The 24,864-nt window shown below is 33.2% G+C and overlaps 3 protein-coding genes across 3 annotated transcripts; all 3 read left to right on the top strand.

Moving 5' to 3' along the window:
• Positions 1-93: 93 nt before the first annotated feature.
• Positions 94-10,636, top strand: LOC140051258 (uncharacterized). Its single transcript, XM_072096405.1, has 6 exons — positions 94-262; positions 1,775-1,902; positions 2,913-3,179; positions 4,388-4,533; positions 5,512-5,633; positions 6,177-10,636. The coding sequence occupies exons 1-6, from the start codon at positions 159-161 to the stop codon at positions 7,474-7,476; spliced, it is 2,067 nt and encodes a 688-aa protein (XP_071952506.1). The 5' UTR covers positions 94-158; the 3' UTR covers positions 7,477-10,636.
• A 14-nt stretch (positions 10,637-10,650) lies between these two features.
• On the top strand, positions 10,651-13,835 carry LOC140051259 (E3 ubiquitin-protein ligase TRIM56-like). Its single transcript, XM_072096407.1, has 2 exons — positions 10,651-10,731; positions 11,075-13,835. Exon 2 carries the CDS (start codon positions 11,117-11,119, stop codon positions 12,272-12,274), a length of 1,158 nt encoding a protein of 385 aa, XP_071952508.1. The 5' UTR covers positions 10,651-10,731; positions 11,075-11,116; the 3' UTR covers positions 12,275-13,835.
• Positions 13,836-21,153: 7,318 nt separating this feature from the next.
• LOC140051564 (E3 ubiquitin-protein ligase TRIM56-like) lies at positions 21,154-24,384 on the top strand. Its single transcript, XM_072096817.1, has 2 exons — positions 21,154-21,203; positions 22,910-24,384. The coding sequence occupies exon 2, from the start codon at positions 22,955-22,957 to the stop codon at positions 24,092-24,094; it is 1,140 nt and encodes a 379-aa protein (XP_071952918.1). The 5' UTR covers positions 21,154-21,203; positions 22,910-22,954; the 3' UTR covers positions 24,095-24,384.
• The last annotated feature ends 480 nt before the right edge of the window (positions 24,385-24,864 follow it).

Below are 24,864 nucleotides of genomic sequence, written 5' to 3'. Positions count from 1 at the left end.
TTTTTAATAAACTTAATTCTAGAGGGCGGTACACAAGATTTTCGGAGATATTATTGTATTGGGGATTTTCCAGCAGAAGGCTGTATTACCTACGTTGTTACGGACGGGTAGGTGTGTGTGTGTGCGGTACGGTGGGTAGGTGGTCAGGATAAAAAAGTATGATGGCGGGAGGTGGTAGGCCTAGGCCTATGCCGAAATTAAACGAGCAGAAGGAGGAAATATTTGATTCCATTAAAACGCCACTAAGGAAAGGTGATACGTGGTAAATAAGGTTTACTTAATTCCATATCATCATCAACCTACTAGCTAGGCATAGGTAGGCCTACTAGCTAGTAGGAGGGCTTACCTAGAGGGCTAGTAGGCTAGCCCACAGGCCTAGCTAGCTAGGCTTATTAGTATAGGCTAGGCCTCCTCCTACCCCTTATATTTAGGCCTATGGCCCTATACTACTTACTAGGCCTAGGCCTACTTAGTCTTATAGGCCCTAGCCTAGTGTAGTAATACAGGCTAGGACAGCCGCAGCCACCCTTTTTACTAAGATAAGAATTAGATTTTTTGTATGGTAAATTACCTCCCTGTAAGCGGCCATCTGAAAAATTTGTGTAGACTTTTGACCAAAAAAATACAATTTTGATACTTTATTGTTGTACTTATTAGTTTGTTTTTTTTTAAGCTTGTGTGCAAAATCTTCTTGTTTGATTTATTAGGTGTTTGAATTATTTAACTATTTTTAATAATTCTTGCATATATTACATTACTTAAAAGTAAATAAATAGATAAATACTAGTAGGCCTACACCTGACATTTTTAGTAGGCCCAGTGTTGTTTTGTTTTCGGGGTTTTGACAATAAATGACTCTGCAGTGTTAAAAACATTTCTGTGAAGAACATTCCTATGTTTTTTTAGATGAGATGAGAAAACTACACAGATTTTGACCGACCATTTTCATGCACACAAGCTTTTAAAATGTGTCTGAAAATCATAAATAATACTAAACCATAAACAATAAAATACAATTGGCTAGAGAATTTAGAGGCCTGTTGCGTTAAGAATGGCGAAAAATATGATATATATTTTGGCCCTCTATCGGCAGAACCTCCCGTAAGCAGTCACCTCCTGTAAGCGGCCACCTCCCGTAAGCAGCCACATTTCCCTGTCCTGAGGGTGCCGCTTACTGTAAATCTTCATTGGAACAGGAACCATGTAAGTTTGTACAAGATACCATGTATGTAATAAGGGGAAAACCCTGATTTACTTGAAAAAGAGTTAATCTTCTGAAAAACATTACAAACTAGTAGTATCATTACATTTGTTTTTGGTAAATAACGTGAAACTATCTCTACTCTCTCAAGTTTTTACAGGCTAGCTAAGTCTAGAACTAGTTTTGCCGTCTCATTTCTCTTTTCTTGATTACATGGATATTTATAAATGTATAATAAAACGGCAGCCAAAAGGCTAAAAAGTAGTATTTTACAATATTTGATAAAAAGAATATAGAAATATGTATAAATAGTTAAATTAGTTTTAAAAAAAAATAAATAAGCACATTAAAATTTGTCCACCGGTAAGTTAAATATACTCTATCTAAGATTTGTTGTTGTTAATTTTTATAAATTTAGGATGTGCTTCTTGTAACCAGTACCATATCATATGATGTTTTATGGGGTTTTTTAAACGTAATTAACTTCCCTTTATACTTTTTTTTTATCTTATTATGTAGTTTTATTTTGCTGAAGTTATGTAACAAACGTTACGATATGTGTTATTCTTAAAGGTACCTAGTGGACAGTAGATGGTTTAAGCAATGGAAAAAATATGTTGGATATGATAGGTGGGACATGAATAATGTGGGACACAGTAATGTTTTCCCAGGACCAGTAAATAACTCTCAGCTCTTAACAGGTACGTTTATATAACACAGTAGGCCTAAGGTTGTTACAACAGATCAGTGGTCCTGGATTTGACTGATGAGGCTGAGCTAGCTAAACTACAAACTGGATGCCATACCGTAAAACCTTGAAAAGAAGCCACCCCTTTGGTTTGCATAAGTAATCTCAAGCCAACAGGGCTTCTTTTCAAGATACAGTAGTATGGGCTTCTTTTCGAGACTATGTGAATATCAAAATATATAATAATATATATTAAATAATTATATTATTATAGTAGCAATTCACAAACATTTTGAAGAGAAGGCCCCCTCTTTAATTGGCAAACGTAATCTCGAAAAGAAGCCCATCTCGAAAAGAAGCCCATCTCGAAAAGAAGCCTCCCCAAAAGTCCAAACAAGATAATGCTTTGCATTGACATAAATTTATAATTAACCTGCTTATCAATTTATCAGTGTATAAAAAAACATAGACATACTGGATTTGTAATATTATTTTAATTTATTCTGCTGTTTTAATGCCATTCAATCATGTTTTAGAATGCAAATAAATAAATACCAACTGTAGGGTAGAAGATGTGCTGGCTGGATCAGTATTATTGATTATTAAATTAAAGTATGATAATAACAGGAAATAGGTTCTCTTGTTTGGTCTGCCTTAACTAAGCGTAGGCCAAGCTGAATTGGTGAACCTCCACGAAACGGCACAGCCTACGTGGATGGAAATAAATAATATAAATAATTGTTTAGTTCAAACATCTTTTGATAAAACCCACAACATAGTTGATGATCACTTGGTTTGACCTAAAATTGGGATGTTTCAGCCTAACATTAGAATGTTTCATTCCACCAGTGTCAGGTCCTGAAAACCTGAGGCGAAACGTCCCTGATTTTCTGCACTTTTACCAATGTTTTACAGTAGTCCAACACAAAACTAACTGCTGCTTAATTTAGGCATGGCATGCAACATATTCTATACTGTGGAAAACTTTAATAAAAATCATACATTATATTACTGTATGTTTAGTGGTGAATGGAGACTCTGTTTTGAAAGAGAACCTTATAGATGACTTGGATTATGTATTGGTACCAACCACTGCATGGAAAAAATTTGTACTCTGGTATGGTATTATAGAAGGGCAGGAGCCGATATCTCGTAAGGTGGTTTTACATGGCATGATTGTGAAGCATTGCAAGGTAGAAGTGTACTTGATGGAGTTAAAGCTCTGTAAGATTAGCAATCAGGGTCAGACTGATTTTGTCACCAAGAAGTTTAGCAAAGGAGATACTATTGGTACAGTAAATTTAGTTATTTTGTTTAAGTAGTCCTGGTGTTCCACATTTTTACCCGGCTTATTACGAAGATTACTGAATTTTGATGATGTGTTTTCTGCAGAATAATATAATCAAAAAGCTCATATTTATGATTTTTAAGCCATTGTACGACCATGTGCAGTCATAATCTGCTGCTGGTCTCGATGATAAATAGAGGACTTTGTTGAGCTAAAAAACAACCAACTCCCAAATCAGATTTTGCCATGTACAGTATGAGGGTCGTCCTAAAATGTAATACTGTAATTAACTTGAACAGAGGGTAATTCAGAAGTACACTTATATGTGAAAGATCACTTTAAGGGGGGTGATCTCAGATCTCAGATATATCTGAGTTTTCTAGTTCAAAATGGAACTAGAAAACCCAGATCATCAAAAGGATCATTCCATTATTAATAGAGGGTAGCTTGTTTGAAATACTACAGTATTATACGTTTTCTTACTAATAATAATAATTATTGTAACTTGTAGTAGCAGCCTACGACTTAAATCATAAAGAAATACAGTATACACCTTTTAAAATGTATGCTTAGCATTTAGGCCTAGCCTAGCTAAGCAAACTCAATTCAAGGCTCAACGTGTGGGTGCTATCGCGAAGTATCGCGAAGAGTACCTGGCCCTACTAGGCTAGAAGTGGTCAACTCGTACCCAAAATAACTCGTACCTATTCCCAACTTGGCTAACTCGTACCTCAACTAACTCGTACCCACACCAACTCGTACCATGGAGGTACCTCCATACCTAATTTTTAAGCCTACATTTTAACGGTAACATGCACTGTATTTTCTTTATGATTTAAGCCGTAGGCCGCTTCTACAATATTAGTAAGAAAACGTACACAGTAATCAGTTTTAATAATACTCTAGTATTTCAAATGACCTACCTTCTGATTAATAATGGAATGATCCAAATGACCTACCAACCAATCATATGATGATCTGAGTTTCTAGTTCCATTCTGGAACTAGAAAACTCAGATATTGATATCTGAGTTTTCTAGATCTAGAAAAGTCAGATATCTGAGTTTTCTAGATCTAGAAAAGTCTGATATATCTTAGATCTGAGTTTTCTAAACACCCCTTTAAGGGAGAACTTATGGTAATTAGTGCAGTGGTGTTATTTTTCTATTAATCTATTAATTTAGTTTCTTGTAAACTTGTTTAAATTATAGAAACAATTGAGAATGTTATGAGGGAGACTTTTGATATACCAGACAAGAGTGAGGCCCGAATAGGGAATACATACATGAGCGATACATATGAACAACTTGCAAAGAAAGATAACACAGTACAAGATGCAGGACTGTACCAAGGACAGGTTTGTGGATTCAACATATTTACTAATCCAATCATGCAGCAAATCAAAATTGGTTATTATTCATTGAACCCTTGTGATTTTCAAGGATCATCTTTTTTTTTTATTGCAATATCTTTCTACCATTTTTGTGTGCAATGTTTCTCTAACAATAAACAGAACATGTTGCAACTTGGTCAACATCTGAAGTTGTGCGTCTGACTGAAAATTTTAATTTAAAAGAAAAATTGATTAACAATAATTTATTGATAATATGTAAATATATCCACAAAGAAAATTTAATGCTGTAGGACTACATTAATAAATTAACTAAATTGCGTGTAAATTCACTTCTAATATTTTGATACAAGATCATTGATATGTTCAAGTGTTTAAACCAACCAATAAACCATCAATAAAGTTTTCTACAATGGACGCTCGAAGTACTGTTGTTTTGATTAACAGCACCGAGGTGATCGATGTAATGTAAATGAGCATGACTCGAGTTCATCTCACAGTTTTTTAGCCAGTGTAAATGGAAATGGCCATAGCCGTTTGCCGTGTGTCAATTAGTGACCGACTACTTTGGTGGGAAAATAATTATCAATAGCAATATAAAAAGTGTCAATTTTTCCTGTGTTGTTACACAATTCTGTGATATTGGCCAAAGTCCTTCTATTCTCCCTTTGGAAACAATTAATTAATACTCTGATCTTCCATAGAACCTTCCTATTTTAGTAAACCCCAGACAGTTCACCAAACAGTACAAAAAGTCACAAAAACAAAGTTACGGGGCAAGAGAACAAGTCAAGGGTGGCCATAGAGAGCGAGAGGCCACAGCTTTACCAGTGCTACCACCAATGTATTGGTGGGTTGACCACTACCAACCTATTTTGTCAATATGGTAGTTTCAATTACACTTTTTTTAATGTTATTATTTAATACTTATTAATGATTTATGTTTTGTACGTACGTCTTAACAAGAACATTTGTTTTTATCAGGTTTTGATTGTAGAACAAAAAAACAATGATGGATCATGGCCCAGGCAAATATGTACTGATATTAATGAAACCTACCAAAAAACTACTAAAAGTACCAGCAAATCAGCTGCTAGCAGTTCTGTGTATGTACACTTGTTTACTTATTATAATTTATGCGCACTAATTAGGTATTATATACCTGTAACATATATTCCTAAATTAGAGGTACGTCTAGTCACTTACTAAGACCCTCAAGTCAAGGTTACAGTTAGCCTGCCCTAGAGATAGAGGTACTGTAACATAGCCTTTCTTATTCCCCTTTCACATGGCTTAGCAAAGTTCCAAAGTTTACACACCGGGATAAACACCTTACAAAACACTGTTGTTATTCATTGTGTTATTGTGTTTGTGTAAGCGATGTGAAAGGGGTATAGATTTTGTTTTAATATAGATAATGTCTAGAGGTTACATGTAGTGAGTTCAATTTGTATTAGTGAGCTTTCACATCGGGACAGTAAATGAAAGGGGAGTAATTTATACAAAAGATAAGTTTTGTTCATTATTGCCACAGTATTTTGTTGATTTAGTGTAACCAGGGAAGAATGTAATTGTTAATGCCCTTGTTTTGCATGTACAATACCAAGACTACTTTATAAGGTAACATCATATTAATATTTACTTTTTAGTGTTTCCTGTCTAGCATTGGAAGAAGCTAACGAAAAAAAATCCATATCTGCTGAAGTGATCAATGACATTAGTGAAAAAGTTCTTCTGTGTTCCATATGCCATGAAGTATTTCAAACTCCTAAGACCCTAGGCTGTCAGCACTCGTTTTGCTTGAAGTGCATTCAAACTTGGGTGGAAAAAAGTGGTGGTAAGTTAACATGCCCAATGTGCCGTCAAGAATTCCAGGTTCCAAGTAATGGTGTGGATGGCCTACCATCAAGTTATTTCATCAACCAACTACTTGAGTACACTAAAGAAACAAAAGAAAATGTAGCAAGTGTGAAAAGTTGTGTTATGTGTAATAAAGCAGCTACTGCACACTGTATGGAGTGTTCAGCATATCTTTGTAAGCAGTGTGGTGAGAATCATTGCAAAATTCTTCCTTGTCGTGACCATAAAGTGATGTCATTAAACCAGTATATGGCCATGGATGCAGCAGAACGTACAGCCGCTAAGCCTGTTATGTGTCCAAAACACACAAGTGTTTCTGTTGAGTTTTATTGTAACACCTGCAACCAACCTGTTTGTATGAAATGCACCGTTGTTTCTCATAAGGGACATGATTTACAAGAGCTTGATACAGCATTTAAAAGATTTAAAGATGAAGCTAATAAAATATTGAATGATTGTACCACTGAAGAGAAGGAAATGAAGGCTGAATTAAAAATACATATTGGAAATATTGAGAAACAAAAGAAATCAATAAAGGTATGTGCAGACGAAGTAAAACGGTATGCTCAGATTCTCCGTCAAAATATTGATAAGGCTGAACGGACATTGCTGAATGAGCTGGACACAAAATCTAAAAAATGTTTAGATGAGCAGCAGAAAGAAAAAAAATTTAAAGAAGAGAAAATAAAGCAACTGCAGAATACATCATTGTTCATTGACACGTTAGTCAAAGCACCTCAGCCTAGTGCAGCCTTATTTGATGCCAGTAAAATCTTGGATGAGGCTAACAAAATGATTGCAAAAAAACAAAATCAACTGGTTCCAAACATAAATCAACATCAGGCTCCAGTCACATATCCACATCAAGCTCCAGTCACATATCCACATCAGGCTCAAATTGCATATCCACATCAGGCTCCAATTGCATATCCACAACAAACTTTGCAATATCCATCATTGATTGACCCTGCTGAAGCTGATGTTCCTGCACCTGCTGTTGCTAATAGTTCAGTAGTGTTATTCAGTTTTCATAACAACCAAAATCTCACTTCAATTACCCAGTCTATTGGTACCATTCAATCCGATTAATATTGAGTTAAACTTGCTTATGCCCCTTTTCCACATTCATGTGCTACTGTATGACTACATTTTCACGCTGCTGCTCTAGCCCGCTACGTCCCATTAGGACTACTCAATCAGAAGCTAAAGCAAGCAGCAGTTATAGTTCTAAGGACAGACAGTTTTGTGAAAATGGAAACTCCACTATAATTTATTGATTCCAGCTGCTACAGTAGACCCAAAAAACGTATGGGAAAGAGTCTATTAGGACATGTCATGCTAAAATTACAAATCCCATAAGCATTTCTGGTATATTCACTGTCAGATATTCATTGAATTATTATCGAAACAGTCCATTAAAGTTTGTGTTTGTAATAGGATACTTCACAATTGAAATATCTAGGGTGATGAAGTGACCCCCAGATTTGACCTTAGCAATAAAATTAACTAAAGTGACAGAAATTGAGTATTCACTTCTGTAACAAAAAAATTATATTTATTCACATATAAAAAAAGAAAAGAAACCCCAAAACCATTGTCTGACAGACAATTTAAGTATTTGTTGCTTTAAATTACATTTTTTCAGGTAAAATAACTATTATGTGACAATAAAATGACGCATTCAAAAACATTTGAAATAAAAAATATTTTTCAATAAGCGAGCAGCGTTTTTTGTAAGAAATATTTCTTGTTTAATTTCATATCCTAGAAAATCATGCTGTAAGATGTCAAACTCTGATGATATAGTAGTCAGACATGATAGAAATGTGAGAAACATAAGAGTCACTATATGGATATCCTGTCTAGTAGTTTCTACTAGACTAGTATTTATAAATAAACTTCGGTATAAATCTCCGCCTTGGACACCTACCTTATCTAACTTAGATGTACTGCGAAACGTAGATTTGATACCATTAGTTTTCAGTACTACGTTATTGTTCCATATTTCTATCTTAGGAAGATATTATAAATGGTTTTATAACAAAATTTTTTATTTCATCAGTATATTTTCAATTCAATTTCAATTGTACGCTGGTCGAAGTAATTTCCGGGTTCACGATAAGTTCACATGTTCACCTTGCAACTTCCTGGTTTTAACTAAGTTGGCCGTTAGTGGCTATATAGCCATTTTAGTTTTTTGTTTATTTTCGGATCGGACCGCGCATGTGAAGGTTTGGTATCTGTGTCCCGTTAGGACCGGGATACGTCTGCCCATGTTGCAAGCCGTCTATTAAATGTCTTCCTTCTTGGGCCGAAACGGTCCACTGTGTCGCAGAAGTTAGTTTCAAAAGATGTTTAAATTAAATAATGTATTAATTATTAGGATGGTATTTATTTGAATAAATGCCCAACACCTCCCCAATAAAACATCACTTTGAATAATAATCCCCCCACCCAACCCAACTATCTAATAAACGCCCATCCACATTTATAATACACACAATCTTGTATTATCTATATATAAATTTACGTAAGGGCAAAATTCGGTAAATTGCGCGTTATTTCTAGAATGTTTACTCGATGGTATATAAAGTTGGTTCGTACTTTCGATACTGATTTTAACCACCTGATGTAACCCTGTTTACTAATTAAATTGAGTTCGATAATTAGTAATTGACAATTAAAACGAATTTAGGTTCAACGATTTGCCCCAAATAGGGGTGTTTTCCGATCGTGGTATAGGCCTACACTGTCTAATGGATGTCCATCTTGAAAAATACACGCATACCATAATACGAGGATAATTCGCATTTTCCTATCTCCTCCTACAATAATTGTTTTTAATGGCTGAAAACTGGTTGAACAGCTCGAGTACAGTATCATAATGTTGAAGACTTTAAAAAATACAACACTATACTTTAAAATGTTATTAAGCATATATAGGAGTACGTCCTTCTAAGGCCTTTTTACCAGACTCATTATCATTCCGAGAACCATTGTCTACACTTCCTAGAGGGAACATTCATATTTTTATCTGGAGGCTAGGCAAAGCTTAAACCGTTCGAGTAGGCAGCGCTTCAATTTTGATGCTTTTTTGATGATTTTGGATTATAGATGGCGCACACTACAGGTTGATTTTTTGAATGTGCACAACCTAGCCTCGTTTCACGCCTGGTCGTTGATCATTGTGTAACAAGAATGAACCACATATAACAAAATTCAACGAGAATATAGCATAATTATACTCGCAAGAGTTCATTGGAATAGTTAATGAATATCATGTGACCCACAGTCCTCCAATCAAATGATAAGAATCTACTAATAATGAATCATGTACCATTGGAAAATTTATATCTAAGGTTGATAATGAATGGCACTAATGAATGTTCAGCTTTTTGTATAGTATTATATAATTTAGATCATTAGTTGTAAATGCTTTATACAGTATGTATGTTATATATTCAATAATATGTCATTTGTTTTAAATACCATACTGTACATACAAAATCATCCAATGAATTGAAATGGAAAATTTATATCTAATGTTGATAATGAATGGCACTAATGAATGTTCAGCTTTTTGTATAGTATTATATTATTTAGATCATTAGTTTTAAATGCTTTACTGTATGTTCAATAATATGTCATTTGTTTTAAATATGTTATATAATAAGTACGTACAAAATCATCCAAAGCTTTTCAAATAGCGGACCACAGCGACGGAGATATATTACTAGCAGACCACAGCGACGGAGATATATTACTATCAATACAATTTACACTGTAGTATTTAAAATTAAGTTTGTTAGACTTTTGTTAAAGAATTATATTTTAGAAATAGTATAATATAAAAATTTAAATTGATTCAATTGATTAAATTCTAAACAGAAATAAGTTATTGTAATTACTGTAGTCGTACCAAAAACTATGTATATTTGAGAAGATTAAAATTTGAAGCTAAATTGAAACAAATCACTATAAATGAAGAAATAAAAAAAAAGAAGAATTATAATTAGAAAATAAATAGTTAGTTATGTATGAATGATTTTGTATTAACGCATTCAAATTTTCAGTTACACATTATTGGTAAATTGAATCAAAAATAGTTTAATACTGAGATTTTATTTATCTTCGTGCAAATATACACAAAGACAATCAATATTTATTGCCTTGATTACACGAATGGAGCTGCGTCATAAACTAAACATGAAAACCGGCCAACCACCTAAGAGCAAGATAGTGTTTCTTTGATAAGAAGAGCATAGAGATAATAAGAGTGATGTCATATATATGGAATTTTCCATTTTGGAAGAAACGTGAAGGTGCCTGCTGCTCAATTATTTCGTAATTACTAATATTTATTTTTGTAGTTTATACTATAATTAATTAAAATTATGAGATTAGATTGAATATTTGTAAGATCAATCTAAGAGGTATAAAAATACCTTTATGGGTGAACATTGTCATTTTAGGCCTATGTAGGCTAGGCTACGTAGGCCTAGTAACTACACAATATCTCACAGAGAGGGGTTCTCACAGTTTTCTACATGGGCTAGATTGTAATTATAATGTCTTTTTGGGCCAGAAGTCAAAGGTGGGGAAAGTGGGGGTGGACGAGCCACCCATGGGCTTAAGTTCAGTTACCCCTTTCAGTAACTCCATAAACTAATATTTAATTACTTTTTAGTGTTTCCTGTTTAGTGACAAAAACACACAAGAAAAAACAACAATGGCCACTGCTAAAGTAATCAACGATATTAATGAAAAAGTTCTTCTGTGTTCCATATGCCATGAGGTATTTCAAACTCCAAAGACCCTAGGCTGTCAGCATTCATTTTGTTTGAAGTGTATTCAAGATTGGGTAGAGAGAAATGGTGGAATGTTATCATGTCCGATGTGCCGTGAAGAATTCCAGGTTCCAAGTAATGGTGTGGGTGGCCTACCATCAAGTTGTTTCATCAATCAACTACTTGAGTACACTAAAGAAACGAAAGGAAATGTAGCAAGTGTGAAAAGTTGTGTTATGTGTAATAAAGTAGCCGCTGCACACTGTATGGAGTGTTCAGCATATCTTTGCAGCCAGTGTTCTGAAAATCACTGTAAGATCCCTGCTCTTCGAGATCATACCGTGATGTCATTGAACCAGTATATGTCCATGGATGCAAAGGAACGCAGTTCAGCAAAGCCAGTTATGTGTCCAAAACACACAAGTGTTGCTGTTGAGTTTTACTGTGGCACCTGTTCTGTACCGGTCTGTATGAAATGCACTGTTGTCACTCATAAAGGGCATAATTTACAAGAGCTTGATGCAGCATTTGAAAGATTCAAATATGAAGCTGATAACATGTTATACGATTGTAATACTAAAGAAAAAGATATGAAGGCTGAATTACAACAGCACATTCTGGATACAGAAAAACAGAATCAGTCGATAAAGGAATGTGAAACAGTAATAAAACAACATGCTAAGATCCTCTGTTGGAAAATTAACCAGTCTGCACAAATCTTGTTGGATAACCTGGATGAACGTAATCAACAAATGTCGGTAGAACGTCTGAATGAAAAGAAAGTTAAAGAAGAGAAAATAGTGCAACTGCAGAATACATCTTTGTTCATAGACACATTAGTCAAAGCACCTCAGCCTAGTGCAGCCTTATTTGATGCTGATAACATTTTGAATGAAGCTCATAAAATGATTGGTAGTAGAAGCGAAGCTAATGTTTTTCATCCAAAAGTGCATCAGAATAAGTTTAAGAAAGCTAATAAAAAAAAAAAAACTTTTTGGCCAGGAAATGCTGATAAAAGAACAACTGAAACAACAACAACAAGAAAATTCATCGCGATTGTTTTATTTTCAAGAAAATGGATCTCTTACTACACAAGCTAATTCCATTGGAACTATTCGATCTAAACTTATTTAACAAAACAATGAGCCAACATCGATAATAAAATAGTAGTCTTTTTAAAGATTAGGCATAAAAAATTGTTGTGTAAGAAAATATATTATCATCTTTCTTGTTCAGGTCTATCAAAAACAAAATACTGTAATTATAATCTACTCTCTCACACACCACCCAGGCCTAGATCTCTTTTTGATGTAGTTTGTGATGCCACATGCATGTACAAAAAGAAAGATCAAACAACAAAGTCTCTTAATAACAATTATTACTTGTTCGTTCTCCAGATCTCCAAAAACAATCACTTGTGTAAACAAATTATAAACTTTAACAAATGTTATTGTTAATATACTGATTTTGTTATTGATAACAGTTAAATGTACAGTATAAATATTTAATATGAACTTCTCATCAAGTCACAAGTTTATCAGACAAGAATTTCACTCTTCCCCTAGGCCTAGTTTATAAACTAAAATAAAGTCAGGAAGTAACTAATTAGAAAGTAAATACAATTAATTTTTAATGTTTACAAAAAAATTTAAAAATAACTTAGTTTTAAGATTTGTTACATAAAATTTTAACATTTTGGATTTTTCAAAAATTGGACAATTAATATGTTTCTTTTGGGACAGTTGTTTGTTTTCAGAAAGTTTAGAAAATTGAGTGTGTTGACAGTAGCCCTACTGTATATTTTCAGAATGATTAGGAAAAATAACAAATTTGGTTTAAGAATCAATATTGTAAAATTGTGAAAATTATAATGGTTTTCAGAAATTTTAGAATTTATTAGAAATAAGAAAATAACACTACATTATTGTATAAATATGATTTGTAACTCATTTTGTAACTGATTAAGAAAGATTTATTATTCAAATTTTCAACACAGAATTGGTGAATTGACTCAATAAAATGTCAGTTTAAACAGATTGTATTCTTCTCATTAAACAAATAATGCCTACCCAGAAATCATGTAGTAATTATTTGGTAGAAATATAAATAAAGTATAAGCAAAGAACCTATAACAGTACGTGCTGTGCTGTGCTGTGCTGCTCAATCATTGGGGGGAAAAAATTACTGGCCAATCACCGGCTAACACGCATGAACGGGGATGAGTGATGTCATGAGAGCTATATTTCCTATACCATCCTGGCTAGTTGAGAATTCTCAACTATTTTATGTTTTTTCTACCTTTCTGGAAAATGATATAATCCAAATTGTATTAATACTACCAGTAATAAATATTTAGAAACACTTGCATACCTTCACTAATTTTAGTTGTTTGTAGTTTAAGACAATCTTAGTGATATTTAAATGAAAACAATACGATAAAAACTATTGTGTCTGTATTTTACAAGACTATGACTTCCGTATAACGTGCATTGTGGGTACTTCAATTTTTATAGAAAAGCTAGGGAATCGTAATTTAGTAGGCAGCATATGGGGGCGGGGCGCGATTTTTTTTTTCGTACATAAGTTGGGGACCCCCTCATGAAACGTCACAAAATAAACATGAATAATTCATCAGTTAAATTTTCTTGTTCCGTGTGCACCCAAGCGTATAGCAACAAGAAAGAAGTGAGCACACAAGTGCGGTACGATTCTAGGCCTATCTCCGCTGTTGTTGCGGCGTGCGATTTCATAGAAGATAGCGGCGTTGTGTGTGGATTGTCGAAATAATCAGCCTTTAGTTTATGGTGTTTTTAATATAATTTATTACTAAAGAATTACGTGTTAAAATTATAGTTTCTATTAATACTATTAGGCCTAATTATTAGTCTCTAAACCCATGTGTGTCTATTCTAGTAGTAGCTGTGTGGGGGTGTGTGTGACGTGTGTGTGTTAGGTATGACCAAAGATAGTTATCTTTGGTATGACACAATCCGAGTAATAAGTCAGCAAAATTAAACAATAAACATTACACAAAAATACATTTTTTATTCTCATGTGTTCATATACGGGCATTTTTAAAGTTCCTTTGAGTACATGCATATTGTTTGATAATAAAATAGCAGAATTAAAAAAATACAGTACACAAATTATATACACATTCTTTATTCTTGTGGCTCTAAGCTTTCTTTGGGCTATGTCCAATGAATTACTACTTAGTTTAATCATGGAGGTATAAAAATATACCTCCATGGTTTAATGTCTTGCCTAGCTGTCGATTAGCCTCGACTCGACACATTTTGTGTGAAGAAGAGTGCGCGAAGGCAATCACGTGAATTGACTTATAATCCTAGGCCTACTGTAGAAAGTATCGTTTATCGTATCGCAGTTGTGTAATCACTTCTTGTTGCTATACGCTTGGGTGCACACGGAACAACAAATTTAACTGATGAATTATTCATGTTTATTTGGTGACGTTTCATGAGGGGGTCCCCAACTTATGTACGAAAAAAAAAATCGCGGGCGGGGCAACCAAACTTGCTTATCAAATCAAAGCACAGTAAAGCAAAGGATAAAATTAATGTACGATCCCGTTTAACACTGTTCTCAACTATAGTCATTTTGGTATACTTGAGCACAGTGATAAAGAATAGGATAAACTTAACAATATACAACAAAAAACATTAATGTACGATCCAGTTTAACACTGTTCTCAACTATAGTCATTTTGGTATACTTGAGAACAGTGATAAAGAATAGGATAAACTTAACATTATACAACAAATAACATTAATGTATGATCCCGTTTAACACTGTTCTCAACTATAGTCATTTTGGTATACTTGAGCACAGTGATAAAGAATATGATAAACTTAACAATATACAACAAATAACATTAATGTACGATGTAGTTTAACACTGTTCTCAACTATAGTCATTTTGGTATACTTGAGCACAGTGATAAAGAATAGGATAAACTTAACAATATACAACATATAACATTAATGTACGATCCCGTTTAACACTGTTCTCAACTATAGTCATTTTGGTGTACTTGGGCACAGTGATAAAGAATAGGATAAACTTAACAATATACAACAAAAAACATTAATGTACGATCCCGTTTAACACTGTTCTCAACTATAGTCATTTTGGTATACTTGAGAACAGTGATAAAGAATAGGATAAACTTAATAATATACAACAAATAGCATTAATGTACGATCCAGTTTAACACTGTTCTCAACTATAGTCATTTTGGTATACTTGAGCACAGTGATAAAGAATAGGATAAACTTAATAATATACAACAAATAACATTAATGTACGATCCAGTTTAACACTGTTCTCAACTATAGTCATTTTGGTATACTTAAGCACAGTGATAAAGAATAGGATAAACTTAATAATATACAACAAATAGCATTAAGGTATGATCCCGTTTAACACTGTTCTCGACTATAGTCATTTTGGTATACTTGAGCACAGTGGTAAAGAATAGGATAAACTTAATAATATACAACAAATAGCATTAATGTACGATCCCGTTTAACACTGTTCTCGACTATAGTCATTTTGGTATACTTGAGCACAGTGATAAAGAATAGGATACACTTAATAATATACAACAAATAACATTAATGTACGATCCAGTTTACCACTGTTCTCAACTATAGTCATTTTGGTATACTTGAGAACAGTGATAAAGAATAGGATAAACTTAACAATATACAACAAAAAACATTAATGTACGATCCAGTTTAACACTGTTCTCAACTATAGTCATTTTGGTATACTTGAGAACAGTGATAAAGAATAGGATAAACTTAACAATATACAACAAAAAACGTACATTAATGTACGATCCAGTTTAACACTGTTCTCGACTATAGTCATTTTGGTATACTTGAGCACAGTGATAAAGAATAGGATAGGCCTAAACTTAAAAATATACAACAAAAAACATTAATGTACGATCCAGTTTAACACTGTTCTCAACTATAGTCATTTTGGTATACTTGAGCACAGTGATAAAGAATAGGATAAACTTAAAAATATACAACAAAAAACATTAATGTACGATCCAGTTTACAACTGTTCTCAACTATAGTCATTTTGGTATACTTGAGAACAGTGATAAAGAATAGGATAAACTTAACAATATACAACAAAAAACATTAATGTACGATCCAGTTTAACACTGTTCTCAACTATAGTCATTTTGGTATACTTGAGAACAGTGGGGGGGGGGGGGGGTGTAATTCTCCGGGGGTAATTGTCAAGGGGTAATTGTTCAGGGGTAATTGTTCCTAGGGGGTAATTGTCCGGGGGTAATTGTCCAGGGGTTAGTTGTCCAGGGGTTAGTTGTCCTACGGAGGTAGTTGTCCTAAAAGATTATTTTCCCTCGGAGTATTGTCCAGGAAGTAGTTGTCCTACGGGGAGTATTGTGTCAGAGGTAGTTGTCCGCGGGGTAATTACCCGGGGGTGGGGTAATTGTCCGGGGGGTAATTGTCCGGGGGGTAATTGTTCCTAGGGGGTAATTGTCCGGGGGGTAGTTGTCCAGGGGGTAGTCGTCCTAAGGGGGTAGTTGTCCTAAGGGGGTAGTTGTCCGGGGGGTATTTGTCCGGGGGGTAGTTGTCCTAAAGGGGTAGTTGTCCTAAGGGGGTAGTGGTCCAGGTGGTGGTTGTCCGGGGGGTAGTTTTCCGGGGGGTAAATGTCCAGGGGGTGAATATCCGGATACGAACAAAAAACGTACATTAATGTACGATCCAGTTTAAAACTGTTCTCGACTATAGTCATTTTGGTATACTTGAGCACAGTGATAAAGAATAGGATAAACTTAACAATATACAACAAAAAACATTAATGTACGATCCCGTTTAACACTGTTCTCAACTATAGTCATTTTGGTATACTTAAGCACAGTGATAAAGAATAGGATAAACTTAATAATATACAACAAATAGCATTAATGTACGATCCAGTTTAACACTGTTCTCAACTAGGCTATAGTCATTTTGGTATATTTGAGCACAGTGATAAAGAATAGGATAAACTTTGAATAAACAGCAAATAACATTAATGTAAGATGCCGTTTAATACTGTTTTAAACTATAGTCATTTGAGTATAATTAATCACAGATAAAGAATAAGATCAACTTTAATACTATTTATTAAATAAAAAAAACTAATTCTATATTAACACATATTATTTACATATACTTTCACTGCTGATTTCTAGTATAAACAGGCCATAGGCCTATACATGGCTGCAGTCGCGTGCTCAAATTTGAGTTGGTGTTTACCGACCGACCGATCGACATAGTGAGCTGTAGAGTCGCGTTTGCACGCTACTAAAAAGTTCACAAAAACCGTACGACGGGCACAGGGAAGTTTGTTCGAAACTCCAACCCCTCCCCTGGCTATGCGTTTAGATTTTTCATGCCTCCTTTACAAACCAAGATTATTAGAATACTATTAGGAGGATCAAACACAATTCTTGTTGCCAGATTTCATTGACATTACAGGTATGAAGTCTATCAATATACAGTACCGCTTAATACAATACTTGTTGAGGCCATATCCATCTATACATTTTAGTGTTATTCCACTTTAAAAAAGTCGATTTATATCAATACTCATCAACATACGATATAACGATAGAATTTATTGCAACTTGTCCATGTCGTATTCATCTACAAATAAAGTGTCTATTACCGTACTTTTAAAAATCTATTTATATCAATACCTATCAACGTATGTACGTGTGCATATTATATATACAAAACTATATACTATATCAACATAAATGTCATATCATCTACAGTCATTAATCCAAAGGCAAAATACTGAAATAATAACAATGCTGTGGTCTCAATGGAGATACAAAAAAAGAAGCGAAAAGCTAAATCAAAACGATAAAGTAAGACAGCCAGAAAAGTTAGCAGAGTTTTCGGGCAACACTAGCCCTTCATCAGTGCAAGTGAGGGTACTTGTACAAGATAGTGTTATTTAACGTTTAGTCGATTTATATCAATACACTCATCAACATATGTACGTGCAATTCACGTCTACAATCAATAGTGTTAATTCCTCTTTTAAAAGTCGATTTATATCAATATACTCATCAACATATGTACGTGTCCACGTCATATTCATCTATAAATATTAGTGTTATTTCACTTTTAAAAGTCGATTTATCAATATACTCATCAATAAATGTACTTGTCCACGTCATATTCATTTACAAATCAGTGTTATTTCACTTTTCGAAGTCAATTATATCAATATAGGCCTACTCATCCACATGTACGTGCAATTCACGTCATATTCATATATGATCAATAGTGTACAACTAATAGTGTTATTTCACTTTTAAAAGTCGATTTATATCAATATACTCATCAATAAATGTACTTGTCCACGTCATATTCATCTACAATCAATAGTGTTATTTCACTTTTAAAAGTCGATTTATATCAATATACTCATTCAACATATGTACGTGTCCACGTCATATTCATCTACAAATATTAGTGTTATTTCACTTTTCAAAGTCGATTTATATAAATATACTACTCATCAACATTATGTACGTGCAATTCACGTCATATTTATCTACAATCATTTGTGTTAATTCCACTTTTAAAAGTCAATTTATATCAATTACTTATGAACATATGTACGTGTCCGCGTCATTCATCTACAAATATTATAGTGTTATTATGTTTTTCATATTATCACTGTGCTCAAGTATATGAAAATGACTATAGTTGAGAACAGTGTTAAACAGAATCGTGTACATTAATGTTATTTGTTGTATATTGTGCTCAAGTATACCAAAATGACTATAGTTGAGAACAGTGGTAAACGGGATCGTACATTAATGTTTTTTGTTGTATATTGTTAAGTTTATCCTATTCTTTATCACTGTGCTCAAGTATACCAAAATGACTATAGTTGAGAACAGTGGTAAACTGGATCGTACATTAATGTTATTTGTTGTATATTATTAAGTTTATCCTATTCTTTATCACTGTGCTCAAGTATACCAAAATGACCGTAGTTGAGAACAGTGTTAAACGGGATCGTACATTAATGTTTTTTGTTGTATATTGTTAAGTTTATCCTATTCTTTATCACTGTGCTCAAGTATACCAAAATGACTATAGTTGAGAACAGAGTTAAACTGGATCGTACATTAATGTTTTTTGTTGTATATTGTTAAGTTTATCCTATTCTTTATCACTGTTCTCAAGTATACCAAAATGACTATAGTTGAGAACAGAGTTAAACTGGATCGTACATTAATGTTTTTTGTTGTATATTGTTAAGTTTATCCTATTCTTTATCACTGTTCTCAAGTATACCAAAATAACTATAGTTGAGAACAGTGTTAAACTGGATCGTACATTAATGTTTTTTGTTGTATATTGTTAAGTTTATCCTATTCTTTATCACTGTTCTCAAGTATACCAAAATGACTATAGTTGAGAACAGAGTTAAACTGGATCGTACATTAATGTTTTTTGTTGTATATTGTTAAGTTTATCCTATTCTTTATCACTGTTCTCCAAGTATACCAAAATAACTATAGTTGAGAACATTGTTAAACTGGATCGTACATTAATGTTTTTTGTTGTATATTTTTAAGTTTATCCTATTCTTTATCACTGTGCTCAAGTATACCAAAATGACTATAGTTGAGAACAGTGTTAAACTGGATCGTACATTAATGTTTTTTGTTGTATATTTTTAAGTTTATCCTATTCTTTATCACTGTGCTCAAGTATACCAAAATGACTATAGTTGAGAACAGTGGTAAACTGGATCGTACATTAATGTTATTTGTTGTATATTATTAAGTTTATCCTATTCTTTATCACTGTGCTCAAGTATACCAAAATGACTATAGTTGAGAACAGTGTTAAACGGGATCGTACATTAATGTTTTTTGTTGTATATTGTTAAGTTTATCCTATTCTTTATCACTGTTCTCAAGTATACCAAAATGACTATAGTTGAGAACAGTGTTAAACTGGATCGTACATTAATGTTTTTTGTTGTATATTGCTAAGTTTATCCTATTCTTTATCACTGTGCTTAAGTATACCAAAATGACTATAGTTGAGAACAGTGTTAATCGGGATCGTACATTAATGTTTTTTGTTGTATATTGTTAAGTTTATCCTATTCTTTATAACTGTTCTCAAGTATACCAAAATGACTATAGTTGAGAACAGTGTTAAACTGGATCGTACATTAATGTTTTTTGTTGTATATTGTTAAGTTTATCCTATTCTTTATCACTGTGCTCAAGTATACCAAAATGACTATAGTTGAGAACAGTGTTAAACGGGATCGTACATTGTTGTTGTATATTGTTAAGTTTATCCTATTCTTTATCACTGTGCTCAAGTATACCAAAATGACTATAGTTGAGAACAGTGTTAAACGGGATCGTACATTAATGTTATTTGTTGTATATTGTTAAGTTTATCCTATTCTTTATCAATGTGCTCAAGTATACCAAAATGACTATAGTTGAGAACAGTGTTAAACTACATCGTACATTAATGTTATTTGTTGTATATTGTTAAGTGTACAGTATTCTTTATTCTTATTAATTGTACTAAATTATTAAAAGAAACAGTAGTAAGCATAACATTTCCCCACTCCTACATTAGCATGGTAGGACATTGTAATGGTCGCAGGTGGCTCAACTTTATTACTGCAATGGGATGGACATGGTCCTACTACCACCTTACCATCCAATAGGATTCCAGTAAATTTCCTTTACTACCAATCATAATTCAGTAATTAAATGACCCCTTAAGTTAACAAGGAAATCAGCCTATCCCATTATACCGGTAGGCTTCGTCGTTACAGGCGTACTGCGGTAATAGTTGAGAATTCTCAACTAGCCAATTTGGTATATTTTATATACCTGGTCATGATGCTAATTATGAAAGGGATTTTCCAACTAAGGCCTAATTCCGTTTTGGAAACAGGAAACTCTTGCTCAATTATTTCGTAAATTACTGATACTTTTTTTTTAGTTTTGTATTATACTTAAACTTAAATTTATTAGATTTTAAGAGATTAAATATTTTAAAGTTCAAGGAAGTTACTGAACATTAGGCCAAGGCTAGTGAGTGTATATAATTATTACCTAATAAAGTAATTATTAATAATAGGAGGACTAGGCCTACTCTATGCCTAGTCTAGAGATTAGACTTGATAAATCTTCTAATAGTAACCCACACTCTAATAGTAACCCCCCTTCTAATAGTAATCCACCACCTTATAAGTCAATCTATAATAATAACCCACTACTCTAATAGTAACCATGGGGGTTGCAATTAAAGTCACAAACACTATTGACAAAATGACTGGTCATTTATGACGGTCAGTCTAATTACCGAAAACAACCGAAAACAACCGAAAATAACCGAAAACAACCCTAAACAACCGAAAACAACCACAAACAACCGAAAACAACCATAAACAACCGAAAACAAACCGAAAACAAAATAAAATAATCTATGATACCGAAAACAAATTTGTATAATATTTTTTAAATGTCGCCCTCTATTGATGGGTGTTTCTAAATCTTAGACCATAACAGAGACAAAACCGCGCGCGCAAAAGCCAAGGAAGACCCTTGTGCACAAAATACAACTAAAAATCATGCAATCAATCAATGATAACATCGCATTTACTTACAGAATCTATAAAAATATTTTAATTTTAGTCTTTCGATTTTTGATCCAGAAACCAGCGCATTACTCCTTACAATAATTGTGAATATGTTAATCCATAGTATAGAAAGTAAATAACGTTTTTATCCTTAATCGCTTCAGTATTCACTTAATAAGTCAGTGACGAAAACCGGGGACGAAAAAACGCAAAGTTAGATAAAATCATGCTTTGTTTTTTAAAAGACTAAAAACGAAATGGGTTTATAGATTTTGTAAGTAAATGTAATCTATTTCATTGAATTTGTACGATTTTGAGTTGTATTTTGTGCACACTACCATTTCTTAGGGTCTTCCATGACTTTTGCGCCTCTGTATGGTCTTAGCTTTAGAAACACCCATCAATAGAGGGCGACATTAAAAAAAATATTATACAAAATTTGTTTTCGGTATTTAGATTTTTTAAATTTTTTTTTCGGTTTGTTTTCGGTTGTTTGTGGTTGTTTTCGGTTGTTTTCGGTTATTTTCGGTTGTTTTCGGTTGTTTTCGGTAATTAGACTGACCCATTTATGATGCAGCCGTATTTTGGAAATAAGGAGATAATGCATGTTGATCTCGGGAGTGGGGAGGATTGAGTGTTTTTTAGTTTATTAGATAAAGTTAGAGTTCAACCAAATTTGTTTATTCGTACTGTTTTATTATTTTGCTATGATTTGCTGACCGGAAATGTTGGGGGTGGGTTACTATTTTCAGGTGCCTAATTTAAGATTAGTAATAGTAACCCACTACTCTAATAAGTAACCCCCTTCTAATAGTAACCCACCCTAAACAACAACAATCAAAGAATAATAAATCAGGGTTACAATTAGAAGATTTACGGTAAGTACAATGATTAGAGTTTTAGCCAAACCTAATTCGTTTTTAGGTCAAATATCACTCTTTGCATTGTGTAAATGATGACACAACACACAGGCATTTTTAGACTGATAAATGCCACACACATTCACCCAACAAGCACTAAACATTTCATTACTTTTTTAGAGTTACCAGTTTAGTGCAAAGACGCAAGAAAAAACAACAACAACAATGGCTGCTAAAGTAATCAACGATATTAATGAAAAAGTTCTTTTGTGTTCCGTATGCCATGAGGTATTTCAAACTCCTAAAACACTAGGCTGTCAGCACTCATTTTGCTTGAAGTGTATTCAAAATTGGGTAGAGAGAAGTGGTGGTAAGTTAACATGCCCAATGTGCCGTCAACAGTTTAAATTACCAAGTAATGGTGTGGGGGGCCTACCATCAAGTTATTTCATCAACCAACTACTTGAGTACACTAAAGAAACAAAAGAAAATGTAGCAAGTGAGAAACGTTGTGTTATGTGTAATAAGGAAGCTACTGCACACTGTATGGAGTGTTCAGCATATCTTTGCAGCCAGTGTTCTGAAAATCATTGCAAGATTCCTTCTTGTTGTGACCATACTGTGATGTCATTAAACCAGTATATGTCCATGGATGCAAAAGAACGCACTGCAGCAAAGCCTGTTATGTGTCCAAAACACACAAGTGTTGCTGTTGAGTTTTACTGTGGCACCTGTTCTGTACCCGTCTGCATGAAATGCACTGTTGTCACTCATAAAGGGCATAATTTACAAGAGCTTGATACAGCATTTGAAGAATTCAAAAGAGACGCCAATGAAATCTTATCTGGTTTTTCAACCCACGAGAATGAAATGAAGAGTGAGTTACTAAAGCATGTTACTGAAAAAGAGGCACGGAAAGAATCTGTGAAAAAATGTATAACTGAAGTGAAACAGCATACTAAAAACCTGCATCAGATGATTGATGATGCTGAGAAAGTGTTGTTGGATGACCTGACAACACAATATAAGATAGTTACAGCTAAGCGACAGAAAGAAAAAATAGATACAGAAAGCAAAATAGAACAGCTGCAGAATGCCTCGTTGTTTGTTGACACATTAGTCAAAGCACCTCAGCCTAGTGCAGCTTTATTTGATGCCAGTAAAATTATGAATGAGGCTAGGAAAATAATGAATGAAAGGCAGTCTAGTAGAGGACCACCTTCCAAGCGACAAAGAAATGTCATTTCCTTCCGAAACATACCAGAGGCTGTTGTCACTTCAGGTACAATATTTTCTTTTCAAAAAAATGCTCAGCTTACTGCAAATGCCACTAAAATTGGAACTGTTGTACAGCAACCCTTTTAACATTAACAATACACTATTATACTTTTGAGTAATTTTACCAATTGGACATAAAGTAAAAGTTATTGGTAAAAACCAAAAAAAAAAAACAACTATTTTTAAAAGTTCCTGTGCTTAGATTTAAACAAATCAAATACGTGAACATTTTAAAAGTAAAAAATAGTAATTGGCATTTATATTAGAATACTAATAAGTATATATTATTAAATCAAATATTTTAAATTAAAATGTAGAAGAAATATAATATAATAGAATATAAGTTATTTTTAACTATCATTTATGATGATAATAATTTAATTGGAAATAAATAGCATAAATTGCTTGGTTTGTGTGTTTTTGCCATGGATACATAAATAATAAATAGAAATTGCATTTTGAACAGTTGGTTTGTGTCTAATAATGTCATATTAAAAAACATTTTGTATTTTAGTTAATTTCATTCAAATGTTCAGTCACACGTCACAGAATTAATAAATTGTCAGTTTAATAGATTTATGCCTAAAACACAATCCAATATACAAATCATGCAGCATGACCACTCAGAAGATTATTATTATTTTACATAAAAAATGCAATCCTCGATTGTCTATTTTGTTGTATATATGTAGTAATGCGATAACTTAAAAATGTATTGCCCCCCAAAAACATGGAAAATGAAAATTAATTATATCAGACTTTGAATAGGTTATTTTGTAGTTTTTATAAAGTTAATCACTTCCGTAGAAAAAAAAACGAAAAAAAATAATGTTTTCACTTATAAAATAGCATAATAA

This window comes from Antedon mediterranea, chromosome 6, assembly GCF_964355755.1.
Source record: "Antedon mediterranea chromosome 6, ecAntMedi1.1, whole genome shotgun sequence".
Lineage (NCBI taxonomy): Eukaryota > Metazoa > Echinodermata > Crinoidea > Comatulida > Antedonidae > Antedon > Antedon mediterranea.
The sequence above is the reverse complement of the archived record's forward strand: the minus strand, read 5'-3'. Positions and strand labels throughout refer to the sequence as shown.